This window comes from Paramormyrops kingsleyae, chromosome 10 (assembly GCF_048594095.1).
Source record: "Paramormyrops kingsleyae isolate MSU_618 chromosome 10, PKINGS_0.4, whole genome shotgun sequence".
NCBI classification, from domain to species: Eukaryota; Metazoa; Chordata; class Actinopteri; order Osteoglossiformes; family Mormyridae; genus Paramormyrops; species Paramormyrops kingsleyae.
The window spans coordinates 2,012,010-2,035,844 of NC_132806.1; the positions used below are offsets into that span (position 1 = coordinate 2,012,010).

The 23,835-nt window shown below is 40.3% G+C and overlaps 1 protein-coding gene across 18 annotated transcripts in view; it reads left to right on the forward strand.

Moving 5' to 3' along the window:
• LOC111858509 (EH domain-binding protein 1-like protein 1) overlaps positions 1–23,835 on the forward strand; it is a 66,452-nt gene that overhangs the window by 1,727 nt on the left and 40,890 nt on the right. For 17 of the 18 annotated variants that reach the window (XM_072717147.1, XM_072717139.1, XM_072717138.1 and 14 more), the window contains exon 2: positions 16,359–16,416. The exons of the other annotated variant lie outside the window; for it this stretch is intronic. In XM_072717147.1, coding sequence (XP_072573248.1) covers positions 16,359–16,416 — 58 coding nt within the window. The remainder of the gene's footprint in view (positions 1–16,358; positions 16,417–23,835) is intronic. 18 annotated transcript variants of the gene reach the window in all.

Below are 23,835 nucleotides of genomic sequence, written 5' to 3' on the forward strand. Positions count from 1 at the left end.
TAGAAGGAATAAAGATTATATTGTAACTTGTTCTTTCCATCAAGGACATTAAATGGAAAATGACAAAATTATATTAGTGCAATTGTTAAGGGGTATATTCTGTAATTATTTTGTTACAAAAGAGGACAAAGGCAAAGAACTGAAAGGCAGGAATAAGAGTGTGTCATTAATGACTGATAACTACACAGTTGTACCAGACTAATAATGCTGAAAAGGGATATAATGTATTACTTCATGCTAGGTTTTATCTTGAAGAGACCTACATGTATTTTGCCAAGTCATGCCAAAGCCTGGAATGCAAAGTGATGTCATCAAGCACACACCCCCAGATTTTAAACAGATTTACATTACCAGAGAATACTTCAACCATGCCCAGAACATAGTTGTTTAAAAAATCATTAATCCACCTGTCTGCTGAATTTAGTTACAACAACAATGGATTAATTACCAGCACAGAAAAAACTCAAAATGGAGAAAATGCCCCAAATCATATCCCACTTTCCCATTTCCTGCACAAAGTAGATTTTCAACCTTTCCATCAACTTCCCACTTGCTCACTTACTCATCCACTTGCCTTTCTCTTTCTTTCTTTCTTTCTTTCTTTCTTTCTTTCTTTCTTTCTTTCTTTCTTTCTTTCTAATATTACTGCATATATTAGCTTTAAGAGTCTAATTATGACCTACACAGGAGTTATTTTCACTTGTAAGTTATTTAAACACTACTCCGGTGCTGCATTATGCTTTGCATACTGAAAATAGCAGCGTGAATGTTTTGGTGGACTGGTTTACATGACCAGCCAAAACAAATGTGTGAAATGTGATTCAGCCAGACCGGTTTCAGGACTGTTTATGCAGCTTAGCAACCTTTTTTAATACTTGTTGATATTTAAACCTTTGGAGGTGCTTTACTTGACTCTCTATAGCAGTTTATATAATGAACAACTTGCTGGGCTAAAGAGAACTTTCAAAAAATCTTCCCTTTCCCCTGTTTAAAGAACTGTCTTTTGTTACAGATTCAAAAAGCAGATGTACTACAGCAGTGGGCAGCAGTGTGGTACTTCGTTGGCCACCCATAAAGTAGTGACAGAATTTGCAACCTGCAGCAGATATCACAGAAAGGCAGGGTTATCAAATTGTGCTTCTTTGCACCTTTTTGAATAGAACCTGCTTTGCTGCCCTAAACTTCCTGCTACGATATTGTAAATTTTAGGAGTATGGTCAATATAATTGTGTTGTGACTGTGTAGTATGTGTGCATGTATTATGTAAGCTTTTTGTCAAAATATAATTTGAAAAGTATTTCCTGTTCTGAAGCAGTAAAAAACACAAAATTATGAGTCACAGGTGCAGACTTCAGTGTGCCAGAAGCAGATGGCAGAGATGGATGTGTTTGTAAGAGAAAAAGAGCTGTCGTACAATAATCAAAATGTTCAAAATGCCCCTGTGTTTCATGTTGGAATGGAGCAGTTTTCGGATTTTATATGGTGCCTGGTGACATATCTGCAATAAGATTTTCACAATTTGCAAAGTCTCAGAGCTTCAGCCAAACTCTCTGAGGATGTTGTTGATCAGAATCAGCATGATGGGCCTGCTGTTTACCAAGGTTTGTGTGCCAGTATTTCCATTGTTCACAACTTCCTGGTGGTTTCTGGTGATTTTCATTCATAAATTACAACTTTGGAATCCCTTTTTCTTACACTGCTGAAGGGATTTTGAAATCATGGGAAATAACATTGCTATTTATGTACATTTTGGGGTAAAACATTAGTATTTTTAATGGAAATTAATCTTACCTGAGCATATTTCTTGTTTAACTTTGTACACAGTTTGGCTTGTCTGAATTTGAGTAAAACCTGAGTGATAGATCTCTTAACATCCAGCTGATAAAACAGGTTTAGACTAAGATTAAAACAGTCTTCACCATGCAACACAACTGAGCTGTGCATGCAGGGGGCGCAGTGTGTGGCCCCGTGCCTCTGTCCTGAAGGTTGCCAATTTGAATTCCTTGGGCAGCAGAATAATCTTGTCATCATTGCACATTTGAGAGAGGCTTATAACTGTAACTACTCCAGGTGCACCACAAAAAGGGGGCAGACCCTGCACTCTGACCCCAAGCTCATGTATGTTAGCAGTAGATTCCACCAGCTAAGTGTAAGTTTGACCACAGCCTATAATGGAGGTCTACTTTAAGAATTACTAAAAAATAATTGGTTACACCATGCAAATACCCTATATTGTCAAAAGTATTGGGACACCCCTCCAAATGATTGAATTCAGGTGTTCCAATCATTTCCATAGCCACAGGTGTGTAAATTCAAGCACCTAGGCATGCAGACTGCTTCTACAAATATTTACGAAAGAATGGGTCGCTCTCAGGAGCTCAGTGAATTCAAACATGGTACCATGATAGGATGCCACCTGTGCAATAAGTCCATTTGTGAAACTTCCTCACTAATAAATATTTCACGGTCAACTGTAAGTGATATTATAACAAAGTGGAAGCAATTGGGAACAACGGCAATTCAGCCACAAAGTGGTAGGCCACATAAAATCCCAGAGCAGGGACAACGCATGCTGAGGCACACAGTGTGCAGAAGTTGCCAACTGTCTGCAGAATCAATAGCTACAGACCTCCAAACTTCATGTGGTCTTCAGATTAGCTCAAGAACAGTGCATAGAGAACTTCATGGAATGAGTTTTCCATCCAAGCCAAACATGACCAAGTGCAATGCAAAGTGTTGAATGCAATGGTGTAAAGCACGCTGCCACTGGACTCTAGAGCAGTGCAGACATGTTCTCTGGAGTGATGAATCATGCCTGGCAATCTGTCTGGCAATCCCATGGATGAGTCTGGGTTTGGCGTTTGCCAGGAGAACAGTACTTGCCTGACTGCATTGTGCCAAGTGTAAAGTTTGGTGGAGGGGGGATTATGGTGTGGGGTTGGGGTTTCAGGGTTTGGGCTTGGCCTCTTAGTTCCAGTGAAAGAAACTCTTAATGCTGCAGCATTCTAAGCCCGTTTGGACAATTTCATGCTCTCAACTTTGTGGGAACAGTTTGGGGATGGCCTCTTTCTGTTACAAAATGACTGCACACCAGTGCACAAAGCAAGGTCCATAAGGACATAGATGAGCGAGTCTGATGTGGAGGAACTTGACTGGCCTGCACAGAGCCCTGACCTCAACCCAATATAACACCTTTGGGATGAATTAGAGTGGAGACTGTGAGCCAGGTCTTCACATCCAACATCAGTGCCTGACCTCACAAATGCTCTCCTGGAAGAATGGTGAAAAATTTCCATAAACACACTCCTAAACCTTGTGGAGCCTTCCCAGAAGAATTGAAGTTGTTATAGCCGCAAAGGGTGGGCCAACTCCATATTAAAAATGGGATGTCATTAATGTTCATGTTTGTGTAAAGGCAGGTATCCTAATACTGTACCTTTGTCAATATAGTGTAGTTTCAATGTCACACTAAGTCATAACGTAAATTTTACACTTTCTTATCATTAAGTGTAACGGCCATCATTAAAAAAAAGTTTAAAACTGGTGACAATGGCACAGATGTAACTAATAATTTAACATTAAGTTAATTTTAGTACCTGCAACAGTTGTTACCTTTTCCGTTGATTTACTGTAGAATACAGCAAGGTTGCTGACTAGATGTGTCAACCAAAGTCAAGTTGGTTTACGTCAGCTGGCAAGCTAGAATAATTAATTGCCCTGCCATTATTTGTTTTGTGTGAATCCTGTTTGTATTCCTTGAGCTGGAGCATTGTCATGACATGAAATGGACAGTCACTAGGGCAGGCATTAGGAGAACCAAAGGGGGTTTTATCAGGGTCAAAAACTGGATCATGGGAAATAAACAGGGCTGCAAGGGGTCAAAACAAGAGGGCTACCATGGGGAGAGCACAGGCTACAAGAGGATTGACTTTAACGACTGGACTGGGGCTCACGAGACAGACAAGTATTTAAATACAAAGACTAATGAGGGGCAACAAGCAACAGACAAGGCTCATCAGGGCCAGACTAGGGAGGAGACAGGAGGTTCAAGCGGACAAGACGGGCAGGAAGTTACATTAACCCCCCCCCCCAAACCCTGGGATGAGTGCAGGACAAACAGTGGAGGGGACCATGGGACCAGGACACCAAGGTGGACACACAGGGCCAGGGACAGACAGGACATCAGACAGGACAGGGCATAGCGGGACCAACAGGGTACACCGGACAGATACCACACAGTACAAGAGGGGCAGAGCCACTGGACAGGAAAAGGCAGGATGTATGGCATAACAATGGACATGGAACAGGCAGTGGCTGGACCAGGGACCAAGAGGACAGCAGGAGCGAACAACACCGAACAGAACCACACAGACAAAACAGATGTAACATGGAATGGACCCGGGCACCAGGGACAACAGACCCAAGACCAGAGGGACAAATGCCAGACATGCCAGATATCAGTGGGAACCAGGGAGCAGGAAAAACAGAGACAGATTCAACACACCACAGCAGAAAAGGGGGACAAGGGAGACAATGATGGTAACTCTGGTGGGAGCAATTGGGAACATAGGTCAGGGCAAAATGGAGGCAGGACAGGGACCAAGGTGTGACTGGACAATATGGGGCATGTCCTGGGAGCCTCCTGGATCATAGGTAGCTGGGCGGCGACCCTGGGACATGGACCCTCCTGGACTTGATCAACGGTGAGGCGGGGCCCGTCCAGACTGCAGGGCCTAAGGGGCCTCAGAGGGCCAGCGAGGCTGGAGGGAACCAAGAAACCAGCAGGGCTGGAGCAGCAGGGCGGCGAGAAAACTACTTGGCCTTAGCAGGAAAGTGGTCCAGCTGAGTCTGAGTGACTGGCACGGATAGTGTGCTTCCATCTCTTTTGGTATCCCAAAAGACCCCCAGAGACTTAGCCAGCCCCTCCCATGGGCCCCAGTCGTCACTGCTGACCACACTGGGACCCAGGACTTTGACATCAGTAGGGTATCAGCTTGGCGGCGTCCAGGGAGTCAGGTGTTAGCCTGGTGGAGACCTGCAGTGAATGAGGAAACTGCCAGCGGGGAGCCTGGGGACTGTGAAGAAGCTGCTAGGGCAACAACAGGAGATGAGGCAGGTGCCAGTGGGATACCAAAAGACAAGGCAGGTGCCAGTGGGATACCAAAAGACAAGGCAGATGTCGGTGGGATACCAAAAGACAAGGCAGATGTCGGTGGGATACCAAAAGACAAGGCAGGTGCCGGTGGGATACCAAAAGACAAGGCAGATGTCGGTGGGATACCAAAAGACAAGGCAGATGTCGGTGGGATACCAAAAGACAAGGCAGATGTCGGTGGGATACCAAAAGACAAGGCAGGTGCCGGTGGGATACCAAAAGACAAGGCAGATGTCGGTGGGATACCAAAAGACAAGGCAGATGTCGGTGGGATACCAAAAGACAAGGCAGGTGCCAGTGGGATACCAAAAGACAAGGCAGGTGCCAGTGGGATACCAAAAGACAAGGCAGATGTCGGTGGGATACCAAAAGACAAGGCAGATGTCGGTGGGATACCAAAAGACAAGGCAGGTGCCAGTGGGATACCAAAAGACAAGGCAGGTGCCAGTGGGATACCAAAAGACAAGGCAGATGTCGGTGGGATACCAAAAGACAAGGCAGATGTCGGTGGGATACCAAAAGACAAGGCAGGTGCCGGTGGGATACCAAAAGACAAGGCAGATGTCGGTGGGATACCAAAAGACAAGGCAGGTGCCGGTGGGATACCAAAAGACAAGGCAGGTGCCGGTGGGATACCAAAAGACAAGGCAGGTGCCGGTGGGATACCAAAAGACAAGGCAGGTGCCGGTGGGATACCAAAAGACAGCAGGCGCTGGCGGGAAGGCGGGAGATGAGGCAGGAGTTGATGGGATAGCAGGAGGTGAGGCAGGAGCCAATGCCGCCAGACCTTCTCCACCTCCTGGGGATTCATGTCTGGGGTGAGTCTCGCTAGTAACTTCCCCACACGTCGGAAGAGGGCTTTGGCCCATTCAAACAGAATGACTACGACATCGTGCCTCCACTCTTGGTGCTCTTTGAAGTTTAACCAAAATAGTGTGAAATACCGTTTTCCTGCCGCTGTTACTTTTTAAAGTTATAATTCCATAAATCTCGATGCTATGGAAGTCCATAGAAGACATGCATTCAAAGGTTGAAATTCATTTTTCACAATGGGGGAGAATTCCCCCCTTATGTGTAACAAATGGGCGGGGATTTTAGATTCTCGGTGAGAGTGTAATAAAAACATAATGTGTGGTTTTTGTGGAATCTGCTTCCCTCTTTTTGCATGTCTAGTTACAAGTTTTGCTTTCCAGAAATAACCTTTATTTCATGATCTTGAGAAAACAATTTTGGCTATGTTTAGATCACAAGACATGACAGAAAAAGATAATGCTGGATGTCCTCTATGAACTTCCATACTATGCAGAGTTGCAGAGAAAAGATACAGACAAAGCAGTTGTGTGTTCATGTGAATGGGCACGTTCAAATCCCAGCATCAGCAGTGTGATGTTCCTTGTTTTGAGTTCAGTTGAGTTCTTTAAGTAATCAATGGGAAGTAAACGGATATTTGTCTCCTTTTTTTGCTGATTCAAAAAATGATCAGATCTGTGACAGCAAAACGGTAATAAAGGCTGAACTGTGGGTTTCCGTTCCACCTCTAAACCATATCTAGCAAGCTACCGCTGATGGTGGCACATTCCAGATTTCTCATAAATATAGAAAAAAACAAACCTATGTATAACTTAAATTCAACAAACAGTTTTCATCCTGAACAACTAAGCAACCCTTGCTGGAGTTACTGAGGCTAGATATGCCAAATATACCTACAGTGTTTGAAAATCTTTGCTTTCCACAAGCAAAGCATTTGGAACAGCGAATTGTATAATAATAATCAATACTTTACACTTTGTCTTTACACCTCCCTCAACTCTCTTTGTAGAGTAAGCTGTCCACAAAGGGCAAACACCCATAGATGGATAGATAGATGGATGCCATAGTGGCATCCAGGGAGCTGGGGGTTAAGGGCCTTGCTCAAGGACCCACAGATATCCTGAGGCTGGGTTTGGAACCGGCGACCGTGTAATTACAAGCACACAGGCTTAGCCCACTGAGCCACATGCTGCCTGATCCCAGTAATATCAGACAATGATATTGATTGGGTGTTCATTATGAAAACGACAATATTTTTATTTAATATCTAAAATATAAACTGCAATGTAGCTTAAGTAGCAGCGGTGCAACCCACAAAGAATGTGGTGCTAATTTAAATCTACCTAGTTTCAAAGTATTTAAGGTACACTTTACACCCAACCTTTAGTGTTTTCACAATACCAAAATCATGATTTTGATACCTACTTAAAATATTTTGATACCGATGTGTCTTAAAACATCTTTTAAGACACATAAGCTTTGTGGTGTCTGTGGGCTTTGCCCTATTTCGTTTTGGACGTCTGTCGACCTGCTGTGGACAGTTGGCAACAGCACTTATACTTGCAGTCATGGTTCTCCTGTAATGGTGTGATGTTCCCAAACTATTTATTTGTGGGGAATGAGTCCTTTACAGGAACTAAACAGTCATGTTTACTTCCCTGAAATTTGTTTTTTTCATTATCCTGCCTGTCCTCAGAAATATGCTATGAATGCTGCTTCCCTCCCTGACTATGGCCAGTGAGACATGTAAGAGCATGCTGTAAGCGAGGATATGATTGGCTAGGACCTAAACCTGGGACTGAACATATACGCCTACTCTGAATGAACGAGAGAGTCAGATAGACTACTGAGCGAGAGAGCCGTACCTGAATCGTGACTGAAATACATCTGCCAGTGTAGTATATAGCCTGTATGTACAGTGACTTCCCATAGGCTGCAACTGGATTTTAGGAGATTCAACGTTTTCCCGATTAAAAATGATTTTAACCAAGGTCTGTTAGCGTTTGCACTCGTTAGCTGACTATGTGATGAGCTGTTAGGTGTGCGTTTTTAACAAACATGAGTAGCTAAGGTACAATGTTGAAATGCTTAGACTACAGTTCAATAACAAATGTTATTAATTTTTCGCACATGACTTATTGGTGGTATTTAGTTTACCCCTTAGCAGTGTTTAGTCTAAATAATAGGCTATTTTTTGACATATCGGAACACAAGCGTTTCGGATTTGTTTTGTGCAAACAGGAATTGCCACTGAACAAGTTGGTGAACGAATCAGAACAAATCTTTTGTCCCAAAAAAGAGTCATTTCACCCGTCACTTCTCTCCTCTCTGTGAAAGTTGCAGGGTGAAAGACAAAAAACTATTGACATGCCCACTATACCTGCAGGGAGAGGGAGAGAAAGCAGAGCGCTGCTGACCCGCTGTTGGACAGCGATGCAAATTATAGGGAATACTCTTAAATTTCAGATACTAATAAATCAGAAAATTGTACAGTTTTTAACAACGGGATATTAAAGTACTTTTTCAGTATTGGTATATCGTGCAACCCTACTAATTTTACGATCAAACTCACACTTAGCTGGTGCAACCCACTGCAAGAGAGCAAGACCCGGTCCATTAAATTAGCCCAGGGATACACCAGTGACTTGTGCTTCTATATAAAGCTTGTCATGTTTGTTTAAGTCATCATTGGCATAGGACCAGTGGCCTGGATATTCCTTTACTGGGTAGTACAAAACTGTCTGAATGAGGAGGACTTTTTGTGGCTCTGATATTGAGTAGGGGGACCAGGCTTCTGGCCTGGATGTTGCTCATGCATGTACATAAATGGTCAGATCGGTCATGTTTAGTTACAACATTTAGTTACTTACCCTCCCTAAAGTACAGTTTGTATAGTTGAATATTTACTTGTGCATTTTACTAATTTATTAATCCAACTTAACTAGCAAAATTTAGATTAGACCTATGTGTCCATGTCCTGCTGTGCTGTGATTGATCCCCCCGCACCCCACCTACTGGATGAAGTACCTCTTGGTTGGTGAAGTGAACCAAAACAGGGAAGCAAAGGGCTAATAAACACTAGAAAAAAACAGGAAACCAATCAACAAAATAAGCGAGTCTGAACTCAAACCCACGACTACAGGGTTACAGCCTCTGTGCCACACACTCTGTGGCAGCCAAGGAAGCCAGGGAAACAAATAAGGGTCTAGGACAAAGACAGGAAGGAACAGGATGGCCAGCAACACCTGCAGGCCAAGCAGGGAAGAGACATGAAGGACAGGGATACACGGACGTTGACCCTGACAAAAGTTAAGTAATTACATTGCTCTGTGCTGAAATGTTAGTGTTACAATGCAGTGCTTGTCATTATTTTTACAAATAAACAAATCTGGTGTGAGTGCATGTAAATTACTGATAGATTTTTTTTCCCTGGTTGTGCAGCTTTTGTTTCATTGAAGGTTCTGTCTTAGTTGTTTCATTTTGCATTCCTCTCTTGTTGCCTGTGATGCTAACATACTCATCACATTCTTACTCATATATAGTGGCTGGTTTGTCTAACATGAAAGGGTAAGAATAGCTTTTAGGGTATTTTTTTAACCAAACAATTTTATGTCATCAGCTGACCTCTCACAACCTCTCACAGTCACCACAACCATGAACAGAATGGGCATCCTGAGATGAGGTAGCGTTAGCATGCTAACAAAAATGATGTTCCACGATATCATACACATAGATGCCACAGTAGTCACTGCTGGTCATCTGAGGGATGTGTAAAACAGCCGCCACTGAGGTATGGGGTAGCCACTCCTCCTTAAAGCATATCTGTCTATAGAAGCAACAGTTTATCCACAATTAAAATCACCAAAAGTCACCAAATATTCAGCTGATTTTCAAGTGGTTTGGTTTGTTAGAAAGATCAGACATGTATTCATGATACAGAATACTTGGTCAAATTAAAAATGAAGGTCTTTATAATTACGAACTAATATAGATAGTAAATAATAATGAACTACTACTTCTAATTATTTTTTTTAAGGATATTCTGTTTTCTTACTGCATGTAAAATGGCTACCATGGTGTAATTTTATTTGTAATTTTTAAAATAAATGTTAATTAATTTTCAATGTATACAGTGTTGGGGAAGCTACATTTAAATGGTAGCTTTTCAAGCTACAAGCTACCTATGATTAAAAGTAGCTAATCTGCAGCCAAGCTACTGTTTAATATAGTAGTTAGCTACACTACAAGCTACAGAGAAAAAGTAGCTAACTACTTCAAAGCTATTTCATCAGGTAATACATAACATTTGTGCTGTAGGATACACTTAAACTAAATTAATTCAAAAATGTGAAACATGATGTTAAAAGTTATATCAAAATCTATATATTTTTTCCAATGTAATGTCAAAATTTTGATAATCTGTCCAAAAACCAAAGTGCTCCTATGCATTTTTATGAAAGTGTCTAAAATATTATTTGCCGTTAAGTATTTTTCAACCCTAAAGTCTATCACCAGAGAATTCAAGCAAAATACACCAACAGAAACACTTGGTAGCAGAAAATACCTGTATTTCTAAAGAGATAAATCAACTTTCAGCTACGATCTGTTCTGACTGACCAGTCGTAAGACAGTTTGGTCTTTTTTATCACCATTTTCTTAGTTTATTATTGTTACACAAATGGTTATGAATGTATACTGTACTGTGAGCACTGCGACATGCTGCATCGCCATTTTTTTTTTTAATAGCTAGTTACTGGAAAAGCTGCAGCATTTTAAAAGTAGCTGCACTACTAATAAGCTACTGAAACAAGTAGCTAGCTACTACTACAAATGAAGTGAAAGGATACTCCCTGTTGTTTAGTTTTGTGATTTCTTTCATTTGAACATCCATAAGCAGTACAAAAGTCCAGCATCTTCCTTTTGTGGTGTATACTAGTACTGGTTGGAACCCTGTCACAAAATGGCGGTGGAATTTACGCATGCTGACAAGCCCAATGCAGCATCCATGTATATGATATCTATGGCTGATGTTCACCAGCTAATGAAGCCCAATACTGTTATCTATGGAAATTAACATATAGAAACAGTAGTAAATGTAGCATTATTCTTACTGTTTACAAAGCTATCTCCACTAGGGTGACCAGATAATCCATGTCAGGGAGGACACTGAGCTAGGACAGGAATTGTAAATTACCATTTCAATTAAACGGACCTGGATTTCACTTGAGCACTCAGCTCTTGCTGTGTGCTGATTGGTCAGTCTCCTATAATCATGCATGTGTCACTAATGCTAATGTGAAACAGCTGGATGAGTCTTTCAGTCAAGGAAACAAACCAGTCAAAGCACAAGAAGAGCTAAACTATTTAGCCGAGCACAGGAGCCTTTCAATTAGAAAGTAGTTTGTAAAACCCGAAGTAGCTCAAAGTGTCCTCCCTGACATGGATTGTCTGGTCACCCTAATCTCCACAAACTCTGGTGCTGTTAAGGGTCTTGTCAATGAGATCCACTTTCATCAATCCTCTTTTTTTTTTGAAGTTTGGGAATTCAAAAGGATCCTTTCCCTTTTGTTGCAAACACTGCAGTTGTTGCAGCCGACGGCAGCACACCCAACCACGATGAACACGGCAAAGCAGCACAAACCGTACACACAGAGTATCATGCACCAGATGGGAAACTATGCACAACCTGGTAGATGATGTGAAAATTAATATTTGTGTCATTCTCAAAACTTTTGGCCATGGCTGTTCACACTCATGTTCACTTCCCTACACAGATTTGTTTTACTTTGTTCTTCTGCTTGTCCTCGGAAATGTGACTTAAATGCCGTTTCCCTCCTCAAAAGTCACCGGTGAGGCATGTAAGGGCGTGCTGTAAGCAAGCATATGATTAGCTGGAAGCTAAATTTGGGACTGAACATATACCACTACAGAGAATGAACAAACAAACACTGTGAACTGTGAACGAACGTCTCCCTCTCTTAATGACTTGAGTGAGTGAGTGAGTGAGTGAGTGAGTGGGTGAACTAGAGACAAAGATAGGCTACCTCTTGGTCATGACTGAACGAGAGACCCAAAGGGGTCTGTTGTTTACACACTTACTCACCAAATAGGTCACTCTTTCAGGTCTTTCGTTCTCATTTTGAACGAGTTGGTGAGTGAGCAGGTGGACGAGAGATTAAGATAGGCTACCTCTTCATTATGACTGAACAAGAGAACCATACTTGGTCGGTGGGGGTGTCATGATACAGTCTACTCATGATTCAGTTTGATAGATGATTCAGGGCTCATGGCTCGATACAAACAATATAGTCAACAAAATAAGACTGAAAAACTAAAATGTCACAGTTCTTATTCCTTTTAAAGCATGTACATTTACAAAAAAAAGTTGTTTTCAAACCATTGCTTTTTGCATCTTGCATTTTTTTCCTGATTCTGCTGACTCCATTGAAAAAAGCAAAAATAAAATCTGAAAGCAAAACTGAGAATATGCCTATTGCCCCCTCTTGCATTAACATTAATTTTGTGCCACAGTGCATTGTTACATAAGATAAGATAATGTTTATTGTCATTGTCACTTGACAACGAAATTGCAAAAGTGCAGGCGACTCAATGTGAGGTATGAGTAATAAAAGAATATATTACAAAATATACAAATTGCACTAACTATACATATTGCACTGGAGAAATATATGAATTACACTTGTGAATATGAGAAATTAACCATGTTAATTAACCACATCCCTACCATGTGCATGGACATCATGAAATATGTCATGGTGCATTCTTATACCGAGTATCAGTCAGGACTGAAATACAACATGCATTGTTGCAGAATATAGCCAACATGTGCAGTGAATTCCTGTATGATGCAGTTGGATTTTAAAGATGCAGTATTTTCATGGTTTAAAATTATTTTAACCAAGGTTTGTTATCATATGGACTTGTTATCTGACCTCTTAGATTTGCATTTTTACCAAACATGAGTAGCTAAGGTTCAATGTTGTCAGACTTAGGCTGTGTTCGAAATATCCATTTACTCACTCACTCCCTGTATAGTATTCACTACATAGAACACTCACTAGGGGATAAGAGCAGACAGCAGTTGATACATTTCGGACACTAGGCAAATGTACTACTGGTACATTATTATGCACCAGATATTCATAATTGTTATCTTAATTGTTATCATAATCAAACTCCAGAATATCCCATCTAGCATTAAACTATAATGTGAAAAATGTACTTCTTCATTATTGTAATAAAAAACATGCCAGAATATGGACACCAACATTGCTGTTTTTTGATAAGTACACATTGTAATTGACATTTATCTTTACAATGTTGAAATAAAAATAAAACAAAACACAAATCTGGCCACACAGAACTTCATTTACAACATATTTGACTGTACTGTATCCACCTATACAAGCATGATGAGGACTGCAGCTGTAACCACTGTGTTTTATGCTGATCTTCAACATACTGTATTAATTCTGAATTAACATTACCAATAAAAAGCAATCAAATACATTAAAAAAACCCATTTGTTTTTAAAGCAGCGGTAGACCTGGCACTGTTGTTGTAGTGAGTATTTCATATGCAATTTACTTGGCCCAGTATTTCCAGGTATGGCCCTGATGGTTAAGTTCAGACTGTGCAAAGCTTCTCTAATATGGTTCCAACAGTCACATGACAGGCTGCAGTGCAGGATGGTCTAAGTCAATTGATGTAAGGTACAGCTTCTGCACACTTCATTTTATGTGTGCCTTGCACCAATTTGGTAGTGCACTATATACTGAATTAAATTTACAGTTGAGACTTGGAACAGCCCAAAAAAATAGCCAACTCACTATATAGTGCACTTCATTGTGGGCAAGTGGACATTTCAAACATAGCCTTATACTACAATTGTCATGGTTCCGGGCGGCTCGGACGCGAGAATGAGGCATAGTGCACAAAAAGGGTGGACGACCCACTGGCGGCTCCAAGAACAAAAATGGGGTTTATTAAATAAAACAGAAAACACTACAAATACAACAAAACCAAAAGGACCACGAGGGGTCAAACACTAAAGGGGATAAATAAAGACTAAATAACAAAAACTGGGCAGGTAAGCAACATACACACCACACACACTTCTCAATACAAATCAAACACAATCAACGAACCACTAGGGAACAGAACAGAAGCAGGGACTTAAATACAGAAACCAAACTGGGTAATAAGACTAACACAGGACAGGTGAGACTAATTAACAGAGACCAGGAAAACAGGGCACAGATGAAACTAATAAACTCAAAGGAACAAAACAGGGAAACGAAGAACTAACCAAGGAAACAGAAACCAACACTAGGGAATTATAAACAGGTAAAGACACAAGCAGGGGCACAAGGAACAAAACAAAAACCAACTACAAAATCCGACACAAGAACTAGAGAAAGTCAAATGAAACACTAGGGAGCAAAATACAAAAACAGAGGAGGTGGGATTCAAACACAGGACAAGGATCACAAGCAACCACATGCTCAACACATTGAGCCATGTGGACAGACAGGAAACAGGGGCGAACAAAGACTAACATGAAGAACGGGATGAGCAGCAATGGCTGCTGGCCAAACGGGGAAGGGACACAGGGTGGGACAACAGGGGCTGACCCTGACAACAATTGAATGACACATATTTTTCTCACATGACAAATATGATTGGTAGTATTTACTCTTTAGCACTACTTAGCCTAAATAATAAGCTATGTTTGTACATATCGGAATACAAGTGTTTCAGATTATTATTATTCTATGAAAATAGGAAGTGCCACTGAATGAGTTGGTGAATGAATCAGAATGGAACTTTTATGTGAGCTGAATCAAACGAACAGTGTAGTACAAATGTGCAGAGTAGAGCAATTAAAGAATGTGGGAATGTCCCTAAGGAATTAGGGGCAATGTCCATATTGATGGTTACTGCTAAGTGCATGTATATGTCTCCCTGTGTCTACTTCTGTGTCTCTCTACTTATCTACCAAAATTCCCAGCAGCCAGAGGAACACTGGGTTTCTACTAGTGGTGGTTGATATGATGGTAACGTATCATGACCAGTACTTTATCATACATTTGCATTTACTTTTATTTATCAGATGGTTTTGTCCAAAGTGACAATTGGGGCAAATGGCACATTACAAACATATGTGCTGTTGAGGAGTTGACTAAGCAGAAGTGCAGCTAGGCTACGCTTCTAGTGAATGCACAGTTAGTGCACTACTTAACACTTATTAAAACTACAAAACAAACCAGCAAGCACCTGCCTACACATTCGGAGGCTATAATGGTATTACAACAAAAACGGTCATATGTGAAAAAGCAGATTCAGCCTTCATAACCTCTCAGTGCTGTCTGTATATCTCATGTTTTTTTCAATCACGTGTCTCAATGGATCTTAACTTAGATCTTGAAATAAAAACGTAATTTATCAAACTTGGTAAAAAAAAAAAAAACTTCATCAGACTGCTAAAAATCACCATCAAACTGCTAAAAATAAGGCACTCGTGTCATGCGGTAAGCAAAACATGGTCCATGGATGGGTCTGTTATGCTGTCAGATAAATAGACTGAGCAGCATGGCGTATGAGGATGACGTGGTTCCAGAAGAATAGGCTGCTTATATTGTCTGGAAATGATTTAGATTTGCAAATTCGGCATGAACCAGTCTGATGTAATGTGCTAACATTTCTAAGATACCATTCGTACAACAGGTGGCAACGTAACCAGTATATTTTAATTGTTTGTATTTGCTGGAAACTGAGTTCGGCATTGCACAGTTATTGGTCAAAGTGGTAAATGTTCATTTGTACTTGAAACTTCAGTATTGTAGATCTGGTGATTAAGACTCGAGACGTTTGGGTGAAATGGAGTAGTTTTTTGTAGCTCTTTCTGTACAGCTTGCTCTCCCGCCCAAATAGGTGGGGCCTTCCCTCCCTTTCCTCCCATACCACCCAGTCCCATCCTGTTGCCCACAGCCCCACAATCCTCTGGGACACATGCTATGAAAGCTCGGGGGACCTTTCTCTGTGCTACATGATCCAAGAATCAAAAAAATTTAAAAGCACTTTTGCTATAATGAGTCAGTGAATTACATACCTTAATAATTAAGTTTATTATTCTTATGCTATAAGCAGTGCTTCTTGTAACGATAGAATTGCTGCTTAAGTTGTTAAATGCTGAAATAAAATTATTACATACATTCCAATTAGGTTGATTTGTAAATAAACAAACAATAACAACAAAAACAAAAAACAGTGATCTGTATCATGACATTTTGGCCATATTGTCCTCCCCTGGTTTCAGCTGGCATTGCAGTTATAATAACCTGTTTTTGCTTCCTTGACTTTGTGGTTACAGGCAGCCTGACAGCCTCAGAGTGGTCTGGACCAGGAGAAGTAGACGCATCTGCTCCCGGGTAAATATACTGCTGTGGGCTATAGTGCCTGGCTAAATAGCAAGATATAATGTAGAAGGGACACCATTAGAGATTTTGGGCCCCCAACCAAAACCAGTTCAATTATGTTCAAGATATTAATATTAAGCCTCCTGTTATTGTCCTTTGCCGCCCCCCTCACCTTGGCCTCCAAAACACTAATAATACACTTCTGAAGGGGGGGGTTGTTATGGAGGGCTAAGAGTGCCAAAATTAAATAAATAAATACACCATTAATTAATTAATTAAATGTGTCATGAATTGTTTAAAATGGGAAATATAAAGATAAATTATTACTTAAATGTGTCATGAATTATTTAAAATGGGAAATAAAAATATCGTTAATTAAATGTGCCATGAATTATATCTACCATTAGAAATAAAATCATTATTAATTAATTACATGTGTCATTTACAATTATTTCACTATTTATTTAATTTTGGCACTTTTACCACATCATGAATTAATTTTATCTGTCAGTGTGACCCATCAAAGTCAGTAGGCGGGTCACTGCGGGTTGTCTACCGAGAGTAACATCTGATTGGTTACCCTGTACAGCAAGTCAAAACAAATAGATCCCAGATAATGGATCGGTATGGGACCCGTCAACATACTCCGAGACAATAGATGGCAGTATTTGTTTTTACATTGCTACCTATAATAATCAAGAAGAAGAAGAATTTCGCAACGGCCTTAATTGAGCGATATAGGTAGGGGTGTCACTACCGAAAATGTAACTTCCGCTACTACGCATGCGTACGCTTGCGACTTCTGGAAGAAGGCGTGCTATTTTTATGGCATCGCGTCACATTTCATCCACTGTTGATTTTTTATGATAATGTCGACAGCGAGAGGAAAGAGAATTAACCGGATAATGATGGAGTCCTTTAAAAGACTTTAAAAGATTTTATTTCGCATAGGCCTTTAATGCCTAATGTGCTTCAGAAGGAGCGACGTAAAATACAGGGTATGGCCATCAATTTTAGTCAAAGGTGACATTACTTTAATGTTACCATTATGTACTACTCCCAGTTCGATGTGCTGTGAAGTTACTTAAACTAAGCCTGCTTTTTGCTCCTTAGTCATTTCTTTTCTTAATTGTATCAGTGTAATTACCACACACTCCTGTCAGTTATGGCAGCTGTGTTTTTTGTGCTAAATGAAGCAAATTATATTTGTTTCTGACAGACGACCGATTGTTTTATCTTGGGCCAAACCGCACAACATAAACATTGTTTATGTTGTGCAAATAAAAGTTCTTAACTATTATTTTGGAGTGACTTTTTTTTTTTTTAGAAAATGCTGTCCATATATCACAGCCCCTTGATAAGCAATATGGGTACACAAGATTGATATACACCCCAATTTTATTACGATTTCTAAAGAAAAGGCATCTATTCAGCAATACCAAGTGTAAGATTACTGTCCGGTGTTCTGACAAAACGTCCTACTTTATCAAAACATCCTACCGTAGTGCTAATCGATAGCCCTAACCCTAACTCTTACCCTAACCCCCCAAAACTCTTACCTTAACCCTAACCCCTAAAACCTAACCCTAATCCCAAGACGGTGGAACTGCACATGCGCAGAAAGGCTCGATAGCACGTCTCGATAGGTAGGATGTTTTGTCAGAACACCGGCACTAAAAGCAACGCGCACACAGATGCAAATATTACAATCTGCAAAGCAATATGGTTTAAATACCACAATAAAGTGACGGCTGAACTATAAATATAAACATCAATGACCCATCTCACAATACGTGACCAATGAATGATGATACACGACATTCATGCCCTGAATCACGGTCTGCCGCAAAATGTGAATACATGCGCAGTATTGGGCCTGGTCCATGATTGGTAGCGCCATGTTGGAAATGACACAGCTTCAGACTAAAACAATCGGCTGCACAAGATCCAGATAGATCATTGTTTGTCCCGCCTACTGACTTTGATGGGTCACACTGACAGATAAAATTAATTCATGATGTGGTGAAAGTGCCAAAATTAAATAAATAGTGAAATAATTGTAAAAGACACATGTAATTAATTAATAATGATTTTATTTCTAATGGTAGATAATAATTCATGGCACATTTAATTAACGATATTTTTATTTCCCATTTTAAACAATTCATGGCACATTTAATTAATTAATTATTGGTGTATTTATTTATTTAATTTTGGCACTCTTAGCCCTCCATAGGTTGTAACAGCAAAGAATTAGAGAAATAGCAAAATGACATAATGGAAGCATAATGACAGTGATAATGATCATAACATACTATTGCTATATGAAAGGGGTAGGCAACCCTGATCCTGGAGTGCCGGTATCCAGCAGGTTTTCTATCCCACCTGATGAGTTAATCTCTGACATCAGGTGTGGTTCACTAGAGACCTGGTAGGATGGAAAATCTGCTGGATGCTGGCACTTTAGCAGGGTTGCCTACCCCTGCTATTTCAGATAGCCATAAAGTTGGTTATGGAGTGAGATCACTGCCAAATATACGAGAGCGCAGACGCATAGATAAACCGAGCAAAACAGACACTACGAGCGCGCACTGCGCCTTTGGAACGCAGATAAGAGCGCTCGCTTCTCGCAGCCTCGCGCTTGATTCACCGTTTCGCGTTCGCTTCTCGCAGCCTCGCGCTCGATTCACCGTTTCTCGCGCGCTTCTTAGTTTTCTGCTCGCTTCTGAAATCCGTGCGCGCTTCGCAATTTTCTGCTCGTTTTGTAATTAAAACAGGAAATTACGTCAGAGATTCAAGGCGTGGTAGCTGATTTCTGAGACTGTCGATTGAAAGCGCACAAAAGGGTATGGCTGCAAAATTATTTTTTTCAGTGTTAAGGCAACTACTAGCCAGTTAGCATACGTTGTCTTACAGTAAACACATTTCTAGTTTTACAGAGCCTTTCATGGAGTTATCTTATGAGTGTCTTAGTTTCTAGTATATAGTTTTTAGTTGTTCTTGTGGTCTTGAGGAGAACGTTTCTCTTATGGCAAGGCAAGACAAGTTTATCATAATAATACACAGCGGTTATTTAATGTGCTTTATAAAAACAAGATTTTAAAAAGTTAAACCAAGACAAAAAAAAGCAAAATGGAAACGAAAAAAGCTTTTAAAAATTGCTTAGAACCTAAAAAATCTGATTAAAAGTGCAGTATGTCATGCCCCGCTCATCCGCTCCTCCCGTGTGCCACGCCCCCTCGTTAAACTCCTGTGGAATCCCCGTGTTTATCAGCTGTTTCCAGTTTTCATTAGTCCAATGTATGTAAGACCGCGCAAAAGTATGTTCCCCTAGTCCTGTCATTGACGTCCGTCTTGCGTTTCTTCGATGTTCCTGTTTTGTCTCCCTTCTAATAAATCCTCGTTCACCCGATCTCATGGCGTCTGTGCTGCTTCTCCGCCGAAAGAATTTTAGTAAATGTACAGCTAAAAATCAGGCACAGTTAGAGGTTTTATTTTATATCACAATGTTTTATTGGTTTGTTTTGTTTAGTTTTTTTAGGCTATCTCATCTGAAAAAAATAAACATTTGATTCCTGATGTCGTGTCCAATGTTCTTTTTTTTCCCCCATCCAGCATTTATTAACAATCACAGTTTTGATATGATTTTAACACGGAATTGTGCTATTTTTAAATCCATTTTACTCTTTATTCACACATACACACACATAAATACTATATATATATATATATATATATATATATATATATATAATTACCATGTAAATAATTTTTTATATATACTTTAAGCCTTAAAATAACACTCCCACATGCTTTAAACACATGTAAACATATTAAAACACACTTTGTCAATATATATAATATATTGATGTCGGGCTACGGATATGGGTAACAATAATAATATGTAATGTACATATATACATATACACACACATCGCAGAGAACTGTGATGCGTCGGGGGAAAATCCGCGATATACTATAGCGGGGGCGCGATAGGTGAACCGCGATATAGTGGATGATCACTGTATGTAATACATATATGTATGTCATACATATCTATATGTATGTAACAGTGGTTATATAGAATAAGGGGACACGCGCATTGCGTGCGTACGTTAGCGAATTATGATGGATGCACAATTAATTTTTCCTTGGAAATAAGGGAACATCAGTGCTCTCGCTACGCTACGACGGCCAGGATGCTAATAATTTCCAGAATAACAGGCGAGCATTTAGCTTGATTAACTTAATCTGGTATTTTAACATTTTAATAAACCAACAAAGGCCAGATTAAGAATTTTTCATATCGTTACAACACTTTATTAGCACTAACTTAGCAATTAGGAATCGATTCCCCGGTTGCACTTCCCGTTGTGGCTGAGCGTGCATATAGCTAAACGTAGTATATAATATAGCTCTTATCTGCGTTCCAAAGGCGCAGTGCGCGCTCGTAGTGTCTGTTTTGCTCGGTTTATCTACGCGTCTGCGCTCTCGTATATTTGGCAGTGATCTCACTCCATAGTTGGTGACATCAACTCACATCACTGCTATATACTCCCACGACCTCAAAAACACCATTCACAGATAATGAAACACTAATTGTAGTCTTCTGTGGACTTAATGTCCCAGACTCACAAAGCTGGGATTGACTTGTTAGGGGATAAACAAGTTACAGTTTGATTTCTGAGGGACTGGGGGTAGCTGAATCTGGCCATGTGCCACGGCCTCTGTTGCTGTTTGTTCATCTGCTTCTGGTAGTCAGCCCTGACATATAATTTGATCTGATTTTGAATCTCAAGTGCAAAGATTGATTTGATTTAATTTTGCTAAGACATCTTTTTAGAGAAATTCTTCAAGATTCAATTCATCATGTAGATTCAAATATTACCAAAGGTAGATGTTAAATAATTAATTTTTATATGTAACCAGCAAACAAAATAGTGTACATTAAACTATTCAGAGCTGTTAACTTTACATAGAGTAATAACTTTGTATACGCAGAGGCATAATTTAGATGGTTTGTATATTATATAAAAAGGTCTAGATAGAAAATGGCACAGTGTTGTAGGAATTATTACCTCAGGTAATTTTTAATATCTCCACCAATATGTTTGAAATTAATGAAAGTTTAATTAATTATTATTTAATGCTGATTATTAACCAATCGTTATGCCAAATGGTCGGCTCCTCCAAACTCAATTGCGGTATCCCTGTGAGTCTGTTAATGTGAGATTTAAATGGGATTCACTAATTACCAGTATCGCTTAGTAACCTGGGTTAGAAGGCCCGTCCAGCGAGCTGCATCACCAGGTAATGTAAACGATTGGTAGCGAAGCTCCCCTCACGGCCGATGAGAGAGAGTCTCGCGATGTTTCAGGCGAGTTTGAGGTTCAGAGCGTGTAGCAAGATCGCACAGAGGCAGGAACTTAGTGTGAGTACTCAATGACGGAGGCTGAAGTTGTGAAAAAGACATGCATTTATTCCTAGCTAACACTACAACTAACATAAGACAGACATTACACCTAACACAAACAACAAACACGAAATCACGGAATAAAACAAACGATGAAATTATGAAAATGCAATGACCGGATTTTAAATGAGTAACCTTAAATGGGAAATACTGTTCTGCAAAGCAAGCACAGTTTGTGGAAACACGACCCTAAAGTCTTATAGCAGGTTAAACAGAACAGCTTAAGTTGTTAGAATGAAAGGAAGTTGGTTTACTTGGTTGAAGAGTGGGGGGGTCTTGGCAGTTGATGGCAGAGCTGCTGAGCTGATGGCACTCAGGAAGGTGCGGCGTTTGGAGCAGTGGAGTGGAGTCCCTTTAGATTCTCTCTCCTGGTGAAGCTTTGTCTTGGGTGCTGTTCTCTGTTCAGCTGGGCCTTCACCGGAGGGTTCTTGTGGGCTTCTCTTCTCCCGGGCTGATGGTCTTTTCTGCGCTTGATGATCTGTTTGCCCCGGCTGATGTTCTCCTTCGGGCTGGCGGTTATTCTCTGCGCACCTTTGTTCTGAGGTACTAGATTTTTATGGTCTAAAGTTCATGAATAGGGATGACCAGGAATTCGACTCCTGGCCCAATGGCTGGCCATCCATTTGGCGGGCTTTCGGAAGGGGGTCTGTATCAGTCCTTTTGGGATTTATGGCCCGACTGATTCTCCCTTTACTGATGATTTTCATTAAGCTGTTATAACTTTTGATACATCCACTTTTATGGTAATCACTGACCAGATTTGGAATCAGGGGTGATTAACAATCAGTTTGACACCAAACATGCCATACCAGCTTCACAGGTACATACCTCATACCATCTGTATTAATTGATTAAACAATTAATTATTTTATCTATGTGACTGATTCACATCAGTATAGGATACAGGTGTTTTGGGTTGCACCTCAACAGATGTTACACTTTGTGCAGACATTACATCAAATATTCATATTACAAACAGCACATCTTATCCATAGATAGGCGTGGCCATTAGTTTGTGGTAATATCAATATAAGTTCCACATCTGGACACAACATATTTTGTTTGGTGTGGCTTATACCAATTCATCTTCTCCAGAATGGATAAAATACACCTTAATTCAGTTCTTTTAACATAGCATGGTAGAAACAAAGAAACTTGGTGAGGTCCACCAAGATCAGATAAGGACCACAAAGGAATGTTGGAAGAGAAGGGGGGGTTTTAACAAAGAAGACTCTCTAAAAGTTAGGACACATTGGTTACACTAATTTTCCAGATTCTTCTGGTATACCATGAGAACATATATACAATGGTAGCTATACCTATCTATTTATTTAAATTTATATGTGTTCAAGTGCAAAGGGGTAAAATAGGTGATACTCCGTGAACATGGTTATAAGGGTGGCACACAAAACACTAAGATTGTCTAAGGACACATACAAACATAACCTATCTGTATATTGAGACTAGTAGTCGTGAGTAAATCAATATACAGGGTATACAAAAGCCAAACTTAAATGAAACTTCCTTTAGGGTGTTCGCCTGTTGGGTGAGTGATATGTAAGGCAGAATGCATGGGGAGGGGGTTGTGTGCCAAGTCGAGGGACCCCTGTCCATTAGGTCCACTCTGCTTGTCTGTAGGTCCCTAAATCTTTGGGCAATAAAAGTTGGAGTGCTGGCCGCCCTTGTTATGTGTGTGTGTGTGTTTATGTGTGTAACCCCCCTTTGGTGCCTCTTGTACCAGGCTCGGCCTTGTCTCAGGCCACCTGGAATTTAGGCCCTGTGATATGTGCATGTGTGATCCTACAGTGTACTGCACAATACTGTTTGTTAGAAATTGGTAATAAATAGACTTTTTATGTTATTGTTCAGGGCCCGTATCCACAAAGCATCATAAGGCTTTCAGGTTTTCAAGCGTGTCCACATGCTCTTCAGCAATCTGTAGACAGGAACCAATGTTT